At 38.4% G+C, this 17,612-nt stretch overlaps 1 protein-coding gene across 4 annotated transcripts in view; it reads right to left on the bottom strand.

Moving 5' to 3' along the window:
- Nucleotides 1–17,612, bottom strand: part of COG5 (component of oligomeric golgi complex 5) — a 385,795-nt gene that overhangs the window by 367,824 nt on the left and 359 nt on the right. For 2 of the 4 annotated variants that reach the window (XM_072653056.1, XM_072653057.1), the window contains exon 2: nucleotides 3,020–3,159. The exons of 1 other annotated variant lie outside the window; for it this stretch is intronic. In XM_072653056.1, the coding sequence (XP_072509157.1) occupies nucleotides 3,020–3,159 (140 nt within the window). Of the gene's footprint in view, nucleotides 1–3,019; nucleotides 3,160–17,092; nucleotides 17,417–17,612 lie in introns of those variants that run through there. One more of the 4 variants, XM_072653059.1, reaches the window with a different exon arrangement.

Here is a 17,612-nt window from a genome sequence, read left to right as displayed (position 1 = left end):
TTTTGTGAGCTGTGGGAGAAGCGCTAGAGTATATGCGTCTTTCTACTCTGCCATCTTGGCTCTGCCCCCCTCAAAAAATTTTAAAAACAAATGTTAAAAATTGTTTTTACATATAATTGGGGATAAAAACAAACTATTAAATTTAAGAACTAAATAGACTTGTGTTTTGCTTCATATTCTACATACTTTTTGCTTCTTTTCTTTCCACATTTTTATATGTACAGTAAAAGCATGGTAATCTGGAAGTCAAAAGTCTAGCACTATCTAATAAATCCAAAAATGAATCAAAAAGCTTCAGAAAGCAGGTTCCACCAAGAATAGCTGGAGATTCAAAGTTTAATGATAGTTCATTATGATTGGTCAATGCAATAACCACAAAAAAAAGAAAAAATTCTTCATGATTGGTGATAGCTACTAAAAGGCACATATTACAAAAATGCCAGTATTCCAAAAGGAAAAAAAAATTTAAGGAGAAAAAAAAAAAAGCAGAGAAAAGAGAAATGGCACAAAAGGTAGGAACTCTGGATTAGTCATCAAAAAAACAAAGTCCTAGCTCTAGGTGAGCTCTGAGTCCCAGTCAGCAATATGAATATCAATCTATGATTTCATCTTTTGCTAGTCCCAATTCTGGGACTAGTGAGTTGGAAGACCTTAAATTGGTCATTTAACTTTTCAGAATGTCAGTTGTCTCATCTATAAAATGAGGGATTTGGACAAGATAATCCTGAAGGTCATTTTCATCTTTAACATGTTAAGATTTTATGTATGACTTGAAAAGGGCAAGAATGAGGCAACTTTGATGGGTTGGTACAATAAGGACTCAGATGATTATTGCGGCATCCAGGAACAGAAAAGATTTGCTCCTATCTAAATATGAATGCTATTTCCCCCAACAGGAAAAAAACTTCTTAAGGACAAGGACTATCTGGTATTTACCTCTATCCCTAGGGCTTTACTTAGCACAGTACCTGCCACAAAGTAAGCACTTAAGTGCTTACTGAATTAATCATCAAATTTTCTAGAGGTACAAAATCAAATATAGCTACGGAAAACAAATAGTATACTAATTCAACTAAATTACACTACAAACTCACATTTTATATTAGCTATTCTCAATGAAAAGATCAAAGGACCTACAGTTGAAAAGAAAAAGCAAATGGAGATAACAGAAGTGCTATCTAACAATTAAATTTTTTTTAAAATGACATAAGCAAACCACAATGGTAGCAAATAGATTTAAACAATTTTTTTTCTGAAAAACAAAAAAAGATCATGCCCTAATTTTAAAAAAATAATGTCAATACTGGTCAGTCTTGCTGATGGTTGAAAAAGTCTTGCACGGAATAGACAAATTAAACTACCAAAGTGTCCTGGATTTTAAGAAGACTGAGGACAGAATACTTGTTTCAGTGGGGCATATGTTAAAAACAAAGTTCTCAGTAGCTCAAAATTCAGTCATACTAGACTATCCAAAGGTAGCAAAGTATGAGCTAACATGATTATAAAACAAAATCTTTATGACAGATTGCATCATAATTAGGTATGTCAAAATACTGTTGCAGAACAAAATAGCTACTGGAGATAGCATGGCTTCATCATACAACTATTAAGCTAACCCTGAGGAAGTAATTAGTTAGCATCTTGTGAAAGTTTTCCTATCTTCTTGACCATCAACCTACAAATCAGGATATCAGTCAGAACATAAAATGTTAGAACTGAAGAGATTTCAATATTGAACTTTCAATCACATTCTAATAAAGGATGTGATTTTGAATTTTACATGTAAAATTGTTAATTGTCAAAATTTGAGAAAACTTGAAAAACAGTGTGGGTTGCTATTATATTTGTAGAAATATTTTTTGATGGTGTCAAAGAATTTAAAGGTTTTGAAGCAAAAATTCACTAGCAAAATTTCTTAAAATGATTAGAGATACCTATTCCTCATAGTTAAAACATAATACACATAAAAGAACAGACTGATCAAACTCTTCCTGGTTATTTCCTTGACGTTAATAAACAAAAGAGAACTGAACCAAGTCCTCTCTGTGTTTATGCCCCTCAAGGAATCATCCATAAATTTCACATCATCATGGGAGACACCATTTTGAAGGAGGCTTTAGAGCAGCATTTTCTGTATTACAAATCAGGTACTTTATAATCAACAAATAATAAACATAGTGGAAACTTGAATTCTCTATACCTTTTGATTAAATTGTGAATGTGAAGAAGTAGTGAGACACAGAATTTCAAAAGACTTCCCTGTTATCTTTTCATGCCTTCATCTAAGATACCTTTTACATATCCTCATAAGTATTTTGTACAGTTGGGAAGGTAGCATCTTCAGTAACTGATATGTTCTAAACTTTTACCCAGTTTCTAACATTATATTGCACAGCTATATCTTTTTTATTCATGTCTGATTTTATTTTTGCAGGTTCAATCACTGTCTAAAAACAATGTTTATAATTGGACTTTTATGGCATGATGTCTCAAAACCTAACTCCTACTGAAAAATCTTCCTCACCCCAAGACCCTATGTTTCTCCTTTCTAATTTTTTTCCTTGTATTTTGCATGTGTCATGTGATTACAGTGGATGAAGCACAGTTAAGGGAATGTAGCAAGGTTGTAGGGTTTAAGGATGACTTTTTTGTCCTTGACATGCCACCTCACAAAGGAGACTAAGTGCAGGTTTTCATTCAGTAAAAAGGATTTGCCACACTGGTCTTTAAAATTGTTTGTTTCCACTAAGGCTTTTAATAGTATTCAACTTACAAGTATTTGATTTACCTATAATTTTACCTTCGGAAAATAAGACATTTATTCACAGAATTACATAGTATATGTACATATACACACAAAATATACATGTACATGTATATTTTGTGTGTGTGTGTGTGTGTGTGTGTGTGTGTGTGTGTGTATATATATAATATGTATACGTATTTGTCTTAAGTGATAATGAGTCTGTAACAATGCAACTTTGTTTCTTTAGTACTATGCTTAAAAAAAAGGCTTTACCTGTAAGTGTAGTTCTTTATCCAATTGACTTATTCCTTGGGCAAGTTTTGCTAGTTGTTCAGCTATTACAGCTTGGTGAATAGATTGAGAAGTATAGGTCTTTACATCAAAATCTTCACTTAAAAAGTCAAAATAACATTCTGAAGGGAAAATGAAAAAGGCTTATTAAAAATACAGAAATAAAACATAAATAAAATAATTATTTTGTACTAAACCTTCAGTAAGGAAGGCATTGATTATAAGGCAATTACTATATAGACATTAATCTTTAAAAAAAATTCCATGACCATGAAAAAACAATAAGGACAATATTTAGGGCACCAGTAGTCTATACACAAATGGCCAAAACATGAGTAATAAAGTGAACTTGAAATTTTAACAAATGGAAGCAAATATTAGCTATCATCTTCCAAGACTGTACAAGATGGGGCTTATGGCAACAATATGATAAAGGTAAGAAAAAAAGTTTCTGCCATATAAGACAAAACAGAAAGAAAACAGAAATAACAATGTATGATAATAATACATTTTTATGAAATGAAATTTTAAGAATGAAGGCATATTAGAGAACATCTAAGTTGAATGAAAAGGATGGAAAACAGAAGATGGGAAATAGTATAAATTTCTAAGACAACTGGAAATAGTATGAATTTCTAAGACAACTGAAAAAATGGTTGATAAATCCCTGATGCAAATTATAAGAGCAAGTTAACTGCACCTTCTCTAAGGTCTCATTGGTCCTGGAGGGAGGTAATCATACTCTTTGCTCCCCACTGTCACTTCCTAACCTTCCCTCTGCCACCATCACTCAGCAATTCATCCTTCTTTGACTTGCTGGGTACATGCTACACCTCCCGACTCTCTCTCTCTCTCAGGGTGCCTTCTTGCATCAACTAGGCTAGCTTACTTGCCCTGCAGGTGGCAACTTGTTGGTAATTAGTGACATGGCTGGTCCCCTTTCCACAAGAGTTAATTCCCAGGATGATGGCTATGAGGACTGGGCTGAAGCAGAAACAGTGTTATGGGGGCACTGCCACTCCCAGGGCTCTTAAGTTCAGTTACCCATTGGTGGTCACTGATCAGCAGATACTGCTGATGGTTATGAGGATGTGGGCCCTTTCTCCACAGTGATCCCTTTTTGGTTTCAAGGGCTGAGCTAGAAGTAGGTTTGGGGGACACTGCCACTCCCAAAGTTCTTGGGTTCAGGGTCTTGGGCTGTTTTTGCCTATGTCTTGAGACATGGTTGTCAACATGGTGTGGAGGTAGTTTAACTTGCCTGGTATATGCTGCCTCTTGTCTTTTTCTTGGAGAGCCTTGAGTGCTCAAGAACAATTGGTTAAACTACAGCACTCAGGAATGAAAATCAGGTAAAATAAGGTTGAAAAGAAAGGTTGAGGCCAGTTTGTGAAAGACTATAAGCCAAATAGAGGAATTTATATATTTTCCTAGAGGCAACAGTGAGCCTCTTGAATTTATTGATTAGGGGAATGATACAGATAGGTGATACTTTGGGAGCAGTGAGAAGGATGGGAACCATGGTGTGGAGCGGGTGGGGGGGGGAAAGAGGGAGAACATGATTATTCTACCTTGAAGTTTCTGAAAGAGAATTGAGAAATCGGAAACAGTCTGGTATCCAACATTCTGGAGAGCATATTTCAAAGAATTTACGAGAATGACAGGATCACAGAGATTAAAATTGTATAAGAAAAATCAGTCCAGAAGGAATAGAAAGTTCTTAAGAATGATTCTAGAGATAAAAACAGAAAGAACTGAAAGGCTATAAGAAATTCATGCAGATTCTCTCCCTCCCTCCCACTCCTCCCCGACTGACTGAGAAGATAAACAAAATGATATCAATTATATACATGAAATCATGCAAAACGTATTTCCTATTAGCCATATCACAACAAAGCAAGAAAAATAAAGAAAATGAGAAAAGCACACTTCAATTTGCACTCAGAGTTCTTCAGACATCTCTCTGGAGGTAGATAGCACGCTTTCATCATGAGTCCTTTGGAATTATCTTGGATCACTGTATTGCTCAGGGTAGCCAAGTCTTTCATAGTTGATCATCATTAGAATATCACGCTTCCTATAAATAATGATCTCCCAGTTTTCTTACTTCACTTTGCATCAGTTCATAAAAGTTTTGCCATAGTTTTCCCTAGAATTAGCCCCCCTCATCATTTCTTATAGCACAATAGTATTCCACTACAATCATATACCATAATTTGTTTAGCCATTCTCCAATTGATGAGCATTCTCAATTTCTAATTCTCTGCCACCACAAAAAGAGCTGTTGTAATTTTTCTTTTTACAAATAGGTCCTTTTCCTTTTATCTTTTTGGGGTACAGACTTGGTAGGGCTATTGCTACGTCAAAGAGAATGCACAGTTTAATAGACTTTTGGCATAGTTCCAAATCATTCTCCAGAGAGAATGGACCAGTTCACAACTCCACCAACAGTTTATTGGTATACCTATCTTCTCTTACACCTTGCAGCATTTGTCATTTCTGTTGGATGTGAGGTAGTACCTCACAGTTGCTTTAATTTATATTGTAATTAATAGTGACCAATTCCAATAAGAGGAAAGTTCAAGCACTGCCGGGCACCATCTATTATCCCCTCCATCATAAATGTTCTTCTTTGAATATCTCTTTTACATGAGAAAATTTTCCCATTCTGCCTTTTCCTTCCCCCTACTCCCAATACATTCCTCTTTTTTCACTCCTTCAACTTTTTTAAGAGATCATCCCAACATAATTTACTCACACCCATTTCCTTTGTCTACATGTTATGACTATTTAGCTGTTTTTCAGTCATGTTCAACTCTTCATAACACCATTGAAGGTTTTCTTGGCAAAGATGCTGGTGTGGTTTGTCATTTCCTTCTCCAGCTCATTTCACAGAGGAAGAAACTGAGGCAAATAGAGTTAAATGACTTGCCCAGGGTCACACAGCTAGTAAATGTCTTGAGATCAGATCTGAACTCAAGAAGATGAGCCATCCTGACTCCAGGTCCACCACTTCATCCACTATACCACCTACCTGTCCATGTAGACTCCTTCTAACTGCGCTATTGATAATGTTAAAGTTCTTAGGAGTTACATGTATTACATGTATCATCTTCCTATACAGGTATATAAACAGTGTAACTTTATTGAGTCTCTTATGATTACTCTTTAATATTTATGTTTTTATGCTTCTCAAGTCTTTTGTTTGAATGTCAAATTTTCTATTCTGCTTTGGTCTTTTCATCAAGAAATGCTTGGAAATCCTCTACTTCAGTCAATATCCATTTTTTCCCCTGAAGGTTTATACTCACTTTACTGGGCGACTCTTAGTTGTTACCCTAGTTCCTTTGCCTTCCATAATATCACATTCCAAGCTCTCCACTCCTTCAATTTGGAAGCTGATAAGTCTTGTGTGATCCTGGGTGTGGCTCCACAATATATGAATTGTTTCTTTCCGGTTCCTTGCAATATTTTCTTTCTTGAGCTGGAAAACTCTGGAATTTGGCTATAATATTCTTGGGAGGTTTCATTTTGGAATCTCTTTCAGGAGATGATTGGTGGATTCTTCCAATTTGTATTTTACCCTCTAAATTCAAGATATTGGGGCAATTTTCTTTGATAATTTCCTGAAATATGGCAGGAAGGCTCTTCTTTGGACCACAGCTTTCAGGTAGTCAAATATTTTAAGTTATCTCTCCTCAATCTGTTTTCCAAGTCAGTTGTTTTTCCAAGAAGATATTTCACATTTTCTCTTATTTTTTTCACACTTTTGACTTTATTGTATTGTTTCTTGATCTCCCAAGGGGCCATTAGCTTTGACTTGCCTGATTCTAATTTTTATGGAAGTATTTTCTTCATTGAGTTTTTATACCTCCTTTTCCATTTGGCAAACTCTGTTTTTTAAGTTCTTTTTTTCAGTAATTATTTTCCTTTTCCATGTGGCCTGTTCTGCTTTTCAAGGAGTGCTCATCTTCAGTGAATTTTTGTGCCTCTTTTACCATGACACCAATTCTAGTTTTTAAGTATTTATTTTTTGAATACTTTTTTGTGCCTCTTTTGCCAAGCTATTCATTCTCTTATAATTTTCTTACATCACTCTCATTTATATTCTCAATTATTCCTCTGTCACGCTAACCTCTTTCTTTAAGTCTTTCAGGAATTTCTGTTGGCTTTTGGTACATGGTCCATTTTGGAGACTTTGACTGTAGGAGTTTTTACATCGTTGTCTTCTTCTGAGTTTATGTGTTGGTCTTTCCTGCCACCATAGTAGCTATTTATGGTCAAGTCCTTTTTTTGTTATTTGCTCATTTTTCTAGACTGTTTCTTGACTTTGAACTTTATGTTAAAGTTGGGCTCCATTCACCCTGAGGGTGGTAAGGCACTGTTCCAAGCTTCAGAATTTTTCATGCTGTTGTTTTCAGATTTCTAGGGGTCTATAAGTTTTCAGTGCTTCTAAGGTGGTGTGATCTGAGGAGAGGTGTGGTCACTGATTTGCTGGTCTATACTCTGGTAGGAAAGGCATCTGCTCTCCTTCAACAACAAGTATTAGCACTCCTCTTGGCTCCAGAACTATGACCAGTCCCATGCTTTCATGTGGCTGCAAGATCTAGTGCTCCTTAATATATACTCTTTCCAGTCTCAGAAGCTGCCCTTCTCCTTACCAGTAATATCCCATCTAAAAGGCCAAGATTCAGATGGCTCAGAAGGAGAAAGTGAGGCTGGTGACCTTGCACAGCCCTCCCTCACTCAGAACAAAGTTAAGTGCAAATCATATTATCATTTCTCTGATGTCATGGTCTTCTTCAAAAATGAAGGATGAATATAACCTGTGAGTAGACTCAGTTCATCCTCTCTCTCAGCCTCTCCCTCTCCTCTTCCTTCCCTCCAAAAGAAGGTAAATTTTGATGGCCAGAAGCTGCCCAGTTAACTTAGGGTTTTCTGACTAGATTTTTTTCCTTCCTTCTTTCCTTCTTTCCTTCTTTCTTTCTTCCTTTCTTTTTTTCTATTCCCTAAAATCTTAGACCCAGCTCACTCTAAAGCCCACATATTCAATAACAATGGATCCCTGCCCAAGCTCCACTCAATGGTTGTTTTGGGGAGCAAATACCAATAGTAAATGTTTCTGCTTGAAACAACAACCCTGAGGCTCCTGCCCCTCCCAGCTTGATTCATTTATTTCTTCACTTTTCTATTTAAAGGGGCCATCCCCTGACTACATTTTAAAGAGGGCTATTCACTGAATGGGCCTTTTAGACTAAGGTCTCCCATTGCATCCTGGGCTATTTTCAGTCCTCCTGATGAATATCTGGTCACTGGATCCAGATGGCTCAGGAGGAGAAAGTGAGGCTGGTGACCTTGCACAGCCCACCTTCATTCAAAACAAAGTCAAGTGCAAGTCATGTCATCATTTCTCTGATATCATGGTCCTCCGGGAAAACCAAGGACTAATATTATTATACCCCATCTACTTGTGCTTATCCTATCCCCACCCAACTTTTCTGAAAGCTTGTCCTTTTAAACATCCTTTCTCTCCTTAATTTCTAACACCTCCTTATCTACTAGTTCCTTTACCAAAAAAAACAAAAACAATAACAAAACAAAACACACCTGTACTAGACCTTATCATACTTCCTAGATCCCTTCTCCCTTTTCCAAACTCCTAGGGGAAAAACAAAATAAAACAAAAAAATGTTGCCTCTCTCTTCTTACCTCTTGTCCTCATTTCAAACTCTTGTAATCTAGCTTCCAACTCCACCACTTGATAGAAACTACTCTCTCTACAAGGTTACTAATGATATCTCAATTACTAAATCCAATGGCCTTTTCTCATCCTTCATGCTTCTTAACCTCTTTGTAGCTTTAAACACTGTTGGTCATTCCCTCTTTCCAGGTATTTTCTTATCCCTAGGTTTTATGATAATGCTTTTCTGTGGTTTTATTATATCACTTATTAAACTGATCCTTCTCAGTCTCTTGCTGGATCATCACTGATATTTGGGTCAGTGTTCCTCAGGGCTCTATCTTGGAACCTCTCCTCTCCTCTCTACACTCTCATCAATTCCCATGGGTTCAAATATCATCCCTATACAAAAGAATCCTCAAACTACAGATCCAGTGTTCAGCTCCCTCCTGAGGTTGTCTAAACTTCAACTCAACTGTCTAGAATACAATTCCACCTGCCTGCTGAACATCTCAAACTCTTCATGTACAAAAAAGAATTCATTATCTTTGATCTTAAACTCACCCCTCCTTCTAATTTGCCCATTTCTGTTGTGGGCCCCACCACAAGATTCACAACCTAGCAATGAGCCTTGATTCCACACTCTCTTCCAGCACATATCAAATCAGGAAAGTCTTGTTGATTTTATTTCTATCCAATGGATCCCTTGTATTCATTCCCTAATTTCCACTCAAACTACCTAGTTTCAGCCTGTATCATCTCTCACCCTAGATTACTGCAATATTATTCAATCATACTCAGTCTTCCTGAATTCAATTCCTATCCTTTGCAATTCATATTGCACACATTTGCCAAAGAATTATTCCTAAAGCTGATTTGAACAATGTCAGTCGTCTGTTCAAGAAACTCCCATGATTTTTTAATGTCTCTAAGATAAAATACAAATTCCTCCCTTTGGCATTTAATGCCCTTCACAATCTGACTCCAACCTATCTTTCAAGGCTAACTGAACCTTACTCACCTCAAGGAGCACACTCTGTTCTGGCCATACTGACTTACCTGCTATTCTCCCCACCTGACATTTCATCTCTCACCTCTGTGCCTTAACCTGGCCAATCTCCATGCCTGGGATGCTCTTACTCCTCACCTCCATCTCATGGAACTCCCTCAATCCTTTAAGATTCAATATAAGTGTCACCTCCTATGAGTGGCTTTTCCTGATTCCCAGAGTTGTTAGTTTCTCTTCTTCACAATTATTTTTTATTATGTGTGTGTATACATACACACACACATTTGTATATATACATATACATACATACACACATACAGATACATATATGTTTACATTTATTTAATTGGCATACATAATGCTTCTGCCTTCCCTTCCTCCCCATCCCCCAAGGTAAGTTTCTTGATAGCAAAGATTATCTCATTTTTGTCTTTATATCCTTAGGGTCAATATAGTAGATGTTTAGCAAGTACCTATTGATTAGCTGATTTCTTCACTGACTGGAGTCAGTCAATAAGCATTTATTAAGAATTTACTCTATGCCAGGGAAAGTGCTAAGCACTCATATTTAAGAGCTCCTTCCCATGCTAATCAACAAGTTTTTCATAATTGAAATGTAATTTTAAAAATACAGTAAAAAAAAGTGAGTTGATGACTGTCAGTAATATAATTAGTTAATATATATGATGAGAATTTAGGTCAAAGAATCACATATTCTAAAGAATAAAAGGGCCCTTGGTAGTCATCTAGTCCAACCCATGATGGAAATAACTCAAATTTAATTGTTCAGAAGTTTTTCTTACATTGGACCTCTGTGACAACTGATCACTGGCCATGGTGCTGCCTTCCACTGAGAAATAAAACAAGTCTACTTCCAAATGATAGTCCTTCAAATACCTGAAGACAGCTATCATGTCCCAAGCTAATTTTTGTCCCAACATCCCCAGTTTCCTCAAATGATTTTCATATGACTGGTTTTCAAGTTCCCTTATTATCCGGATCACCTTCTTCTGATAAACATACCAGTACTTTTAAAAAGGCACTGCTCAGCACTAACCATAATAATCTAGATGTGGTCCAACTAAGGCAGATGTAGCATGAGGATAACCATCCTTCTTCTGGACCCTTTGTTTCAATCAATGCAGCCTAAGATAACATTACCTACTTTGGATGCTGCTGCATTTGTGGACAAAGATTGCAATCCACTAAGAAGAGTCCCAGTTATTAAGAATATTTCACATCAAACTAAGATTACCCAATCCTGTGGCTGTATTGATTATTTTTAAAAATCCAAGTATAGTACTTCACGGTCATTCCATAATCAATTAAGTGTCTCCACCAACACCAGGGATACTAGAATATCAGTCAACATAGACTGTCTTGGCAAAGAGTTTATCATCTAATGGGGGAAAGATACACAGTAATAAATGGTAAATGGAGCACAAAATTTGTGCAATAGTTGGAGACAAAGTGGTATGACATCATGTTTTACTTGCGGGGGAGAGGAAAGTTAGGAAGGGTCTTATAACACTTGATTTAGAGGTAGCATGGATTGGACCCTAGGGAAGGAACAAAAGGAGCCCACTCCTGATGTCAAGAATGGCATGATCAAAAGCAGGACAAGAATGTAGCTTGAATTTAGTTGAATGGGGCTCAGTTTGTCAAAGGAATATGTCAAAAGAAGTAGTTTAAGAAAAGCTCAAAGGTAAGCCACAGTCAGATTAGAAAGAGCTTTGAAGGCTAGGACGAGGGTTTTGAAATTAATTCAGTGGGGAATAGGAAGCCACAGAAGAATTCTGCGTAACAATGATATGGTCAGGGTGTTTCAATGGAAAGACTACTTAGAATTGAAAAAGGGATCAACAAAAAACAGGAAAACCAGTTGGGAAGGTATAATAGCCTCGTCAAGAAAAGATGAGGCTCTCATTTCTAAAATATATAGAGAAATGAGTCAAATGTACAAGAATATAAATCATTCCCCACTTGATAAATGGTCAAAGGATATGAGCAGGTACTTTTCAGAGGAAGAAATTAAAGCTATCTATAGTTATATGGAAAAATGCTCTAAATCATTATTGATTAGAAAGATGCAAATCAAAACAACTCTGAGATACCACATCACACCTATCAGATTGGCTATCATGACAAAACAGGAAGATGGTAAATGTTGGAGAAGATGTGGGAGAGTTGGAACACTAATTCATTGCTGGTGGAGCTGTGAGGTGATCCAACCATTCTGGAGAGTAATTTGGAACTATGCCCAAAGGGCTACAAAAATGTGCATACCCTTCGACCCAGCAATACAGCTTCTAGGACTGTATCCCAAAGGGATCATAAAAATGGGAAAGGGTCCCACATGTACAAAAATATTTATAGCAACCCTCTTTGTGGTGACCAAAAACGGGAAATGAAGGGGATGCCCATCAATTGGGGAATGGCTGAATAAATTGTGGTATATGAATGTAATGGAATACTATTGTGCTATAAGAAATGATGAATGAGAAGACTTCAGAGAGGCCTGGAAAAACTTATATGAACTGATGCTGAGTGAAAGGAGTAGAACCAGGAGAACTTTGTACACAGCAACAACCACAGCATGCTAGGAACTTTTCTGGTAGACTTAGCACTTCATTGCAATGTAAGGACTTAAAAAATTCTCGGGGCAGAGCCAAGATGGCGGAGTAGAAAGACACACATACGCAGGGTCTCCCCCCCACAGCCCATAAAATACCTGTAGACAGGGACTCTCAACAAATTTTGGAGCAGCAGAAGTGGAGAACAACAGAGTGGAGAAGATTTCCAGCCCAGGGTGAAAGGCCCATGGGAAAGGTCAGTTGCACCACGCTGAGCCCAGCCCAGGAGGACACCTTGGGGACAGAATCTCCAGTCGCAGCAGCGGGTCCTCAGAACCCTCAACCCACAGGCACCAAAGGTCAGTGACGAGGTGTTATCAGCTGGCCAGGAAGGGAGAAGGGCCTTCCAATAGCTCCGGCAGCAGACAGCCACAGCAGAGGCTGCACAGCAACCCATCAGACCACTCCTTTGGAGGGTAAAAACCCCTGGGAGCACTGAAGAGCTGAGTCTTACCTCAGCCCTTTGGAGACACCCTGAGGCAGCTGGTCTTTGTCTCGCACTGAATGGCGGCCCTGCCCCCACAGCTTGACTGAATCCCAGCCCCCAGAGCTAGCTTGGCAGAACTGGAGGTCAGGTGCCTGTGGAGAGGAACCTCTGCTAAGATTCTGGGCATAAAAATATTTCCCTGCACCCAGACCAGTACACGATTGATCGTGCTACCTTGGAGGAACTGATATCTTACAGGTCCCCAGAGTATAGCCTACTCTTGACAAAGGACCCAAAAGTCAAGTAACTGGTTGGGAAAATGCCCAAAAAAGGGAAAAAAAATAAGACCACAGAAAGTTACTTTCTTGGTGAACACATATCTCCTCCCATCCTTTCAGATGAGGAAGAACAATGCTTACCATCAGGGAAAGACATAAAAATCAAGGCTTTTGTATCCCAAACATCCAAAATAAATATTCAATGAGCTCAGACCATGGAAGAGCTCAAAAAGGATTTTGAAAATCAAGTAAGAGAGGTGAAGGAAAAATTGGGAAGAGAAATGAGAGAGATGCAAGAAAAGCATGAAAAGCAGGTCAACACCTTGCTAAAGGACACCCAAAAACATGCTGAAGAAAATAACACCTTGAAAAATAGGCTAACTCAATTGGCAAAAGAGGGTCAAAAAGCCAATGAGGAGAAGAATGCTTTAAAAAGCAGAATTAGCCAAATGGAAAAGGAGGTTCAAAAGCTCACTGAAGAAAATAGTTCTTTCAAAATTAGAATGGAACAGATGGAGGCTAATGACTTTATGAGAAACCAAGAAATCACAAAACAAAACTGAAAAAATGGAAGATAATGTGAAATATCTCATTGGAAAAACAACTGACCTGGAAAATAGATCCAGTAGAGACAATTTAAAAATTATGGGACTACCTGAAAGCCATGATCAAAAAAAGAGCCTAGACATCATCTTTCATGAAATTATCAAGGAAAACTGCCCTGAGATTCTAGAACCAGAGGGCAAAATATATATTGAAAGAATCTACCAATCACCGCCTGAAAGAGATCCAAAAAGGGAAACTCCTAGAAACATTGTGGCCAAATTCCAGAGTTCCCAGGTCAAAGAGAAAATATTGCAAGCAGCTAGACAGAAACAATTCAAATATTGTTGAAATACAATCAGGATAACACAAGATCTAGCAGCTTCTACATTAAAGGATCGACACGCATGGAATAGGATATTGCAGAAATCAAAGAAAATAGGACTAAAACCAAGAATCACCTACCCAACAAAACTGAGTATAATACTTCAGGGGAAAAATTGGTCTTTCAATGAAATAGAGGACTTTCAAGCATTCTTGATGAAAAGACCAGAGCTGAAAAGAAAATCTAACCTTCAAACACAAGAATGAAGAGAAGCATGAAAGGGCAAACAGCAAAGAGAAATCATAAGGCACTTACTAAAGTTGAACTGTTTACATTCCTACATGGAAAGACAATATTTGTAACTCTTGAAACTTTTCAGTATCTGGGTAGTTGGTGGGATCACTCACACACACACACACACACACACACACACACACACACACACACACACACACACACACAACAGAGTGAATTGAATAGGATGGGATCATATCTTAAAAAAATGAAATTAAGCGGTGAGAGAGAAATATATTGGGAGGAGAAAGGGAGAAATGGAATGGGGCAGGTTATCTCTCACAAAAGAGGCAAATAAGAGACTTTTCAGTGGAGGGATAAAGAGGGGAGGTAAGAGAAAAACATGAAGCTTACTCTCATCGCATTCCACTAAAGGAAGGAATAAAATGCACACTCATTTTGGTATGAAAACCTATCTTACAATACAGGGAAGTGGGGGAGAAGGGGATAAGCAGGGGGGGGGGGGAGATGGAAGGGAGGGCAGTGGGAGGAGGGAGCAATATGAAGTCAACACTCTTGGGGAGGGACAGGATCAAAAGAGAGAATAAAAGCAATGGAGGGCAGGATAGGATGGAGGGAATTATAGTTAGTCTTACACAACATGACTATTATGGAAGTCATTTGCAAAACTACACAGATATGATCTATATTGAATTGCCTGCCTTCCCAAAGGGAATGGGTGGGGAGGGAGGGATGGGGAGAAGTTGGAACTCAAAGTTTTAGTAACTGTTGAGAACTGTTCTTGCAACTAAGAAATAGAAATACAGATAATGGGGTATAGAAAGTTATCTTGCCCTACAGGGCAAAAAAGAAGATGGGGATAAGGGAAGGGAGGGATGTTAGAAGAGAGGGCAGACTGGTGATAGGGGCAATTAGAATGCTCGGCGTTTTGGGGTGGGGGGAGGGGAGAAATGTGGAGAAAATTTGGAATCCAAGATTTTGTGGAAATGAATGTTGAAAACTTAAATAAATTTAAAAAAAAAATTCTCAATGTTCTCTTAAGGCAAAATGTCTTCCACATCCAGAGAAAGAACTATGAAATTCGATCGCAGAATGAAGCAGATCATTTTCTTTTGTATTATGCTTTGCTTTGTTTTATGATTTCTCCCATTCATTTTAATTCTTCTATGTAACATGACTAAGGTGAAAATGTATTTAACAGGAATGTATATGTAGAACCCATATAAAATTGTATGCCATCTCAGGGAGGGAATGGGGAGGTAGGGGGGAAAGAAGGGGAGGGAAGGGGAAAAAAAATCTAAGATATATGGAAGTGATTGTAGAACACTGAAAACAAATGAAATTTTTAAAAAATGAGGCTCCTAAACAAGAGTTTAGTGGGAGTTGAGAGAAATAGACAGATGAAAATAGTAGTGAAACTAAGAATTGGACTACATGGCAAAAGTGTCAAACATACAACCTATGGACCATGTGGCCCACAACAATCTGAAGTTTAGCCCAAACCAGATTAAAATGTAGTTATTGTTTGATTTTAATGTGGTAGCATATTAATTAAAAATATATATATAAATATGTGTTGCTTTATAAGTGAATTTGCATCCAAAAGGAATCCTTACAGTTTAATGGCCTCCAATCCTATTTGAGTTTGACACTACTGACACAAGGTAAGGAAGGAGTAGACAAAAAAGGGCTCCAAGGCTGTTTCTACATATTTTTTGGTAAGTTCTATCCCCCTATTTATTAGGCTGTGAGCTCCTAGAAAGTAAATCTGTTTCTTTGCCTTTCTAGGTGTGCCCTTATTATTTTTCCTCACTGTTACTTTCAATTGGTGTACAGCTATTCTGGAGATTTCAAACCCAGCCTCTTGTATTCCATTCCAGGAAAAATAATTGCAAGGAGACCCAGCTCTTGCCATCTTATGATTCCTCAGAGCCAAAAACAGGGATACTAAAGCACTGCTGGAATTGTGCATTGGAATCAACGCCCAAAAATCAGTAAATTGCTCTGCAAAGTAATTTAGAGCTACACTCAAAAAAATACTGAACTGCATATACCCTTTGACTAGATACCACTACTGGGCATATAGCCCCAAAGAGATCAAAGAAAGAGGAAAAGAAATTATGTGTACTAGAAATATTTATAATTATTTCTGTAGCAGTTTAAAAAAAACAAAGAAGTTAGAAATTAAGGAGGTACCCATCTACTGAGAAACAGCTAAACAAATCGTGGTATGTATAATAACCTGTAACAGCAGAAGCTGTCTTATTTTTCTATTTGTATTCTCAGTGCTTAGCACAGTGTTTTGCACATAATGAGTGCTCAATTAATGCTTTTTTCATTAATTTATAAGTGAATGAAATGGAATATTATTTTGCTATAAAAATGAAAAAAAGTTAGCTTTAAGAAAACTGGGGAGACCTGAATGAACCAATGCAGTGTGAAGTGAATAGAACTAAAACAATTCATACCATTAATAACAATATTATAAAGAAAAACTTTAAAAGACTTGACAACTCTGATGAATGCAATGATAATACACAATTCCAGAAAGCCAAAGAGGAAGCAGACTCACTACAACACCTGAAAGAGAAGTAACAGGCTCAAGAGGCAGAATAAAACGTACAGTTTGGGATATGGACAACGTGGGAACATGCTTTGCTTGTTTTTTAGGGGGGGGGTTGTTTTTATTTTGTTCAGTTGGGGAGAAAAGGGAGTGAAACAAATGGTTACTAACTGAAAAAAATCAATAAAATTAATTTTCTAAAAATACTCCCGGATATTCAACTTGCCACTCCACAACTCTGATTCAGGCCTTCCACTAAGTTCACCTGGGGCCTAAACTCACACTAAGAGCTCACCAACCCGGCCACCTGTGGGTAGTGCTCGATCTCGGACAGGCCCAAGTCACCTGCAGGAATCCCACGAGCTAAGCCAGCAGGGGCCCCGAAGGAGGGCGCGGCGTAGTTCGGCGAACACCGCCAACACCCGCACGGACCGCAGACGCACCCTCCCCGTCTCTCTTTCGAAGGTTCTGGGAGCGGACGTCGGATTGAAAAATGAGCTGGAGAGGGCCCGGGGGGCATTCCAGGGGGGAGCCTCATTACTCCTGAAGCAGCTGCAGGCAGAGCGAAGGCCGCCGGGCCGCCCGCGGCTCTTTCCCTCCTCTCCCGGATCCTGCTCACTTCACAGGGCCCTGGGGCTTCGTCCTTGCTGGCCGGCCACCGCGGTAACGTTCAGCACCTACCCCTGTCCGGGCTGCAGAGGCTAGGATGGGAAGCACAGAGCGCCCACGGTGATGGGAACCGCGGGGCGTCCCCCAGCCCCAGGGGAAGGAGATCCGAGACGGGGCAGGGGAGGTCACCCGGGTCAGGGCGGGGGCGCACTTGACAGGAGGGGACCGGAAAACTTTCTGCAAGAGTAAAGCGTCG

The sequence above is a fragment of the Notamacropus eugenii genome, chromosome 3, assembly GCF_028372415.1.
Source record: "Notamacropus eugenii isolate mMacEug1 chromosome 3, mMacEug1.pri_v2, whole genome shotgun sequence".
Lineage (NCBI taxonomy): Eukaryota > Metazoa > Chordata > Mammalia > Diprotodontia > Macropodidae > Notamacropus > Notamacropus eugenii.
The sequence above is the reverse complement of the archived record's forward strand: the minus strand, read 5'-3'. Positions and strand labels throughout refer to the sequence as shown.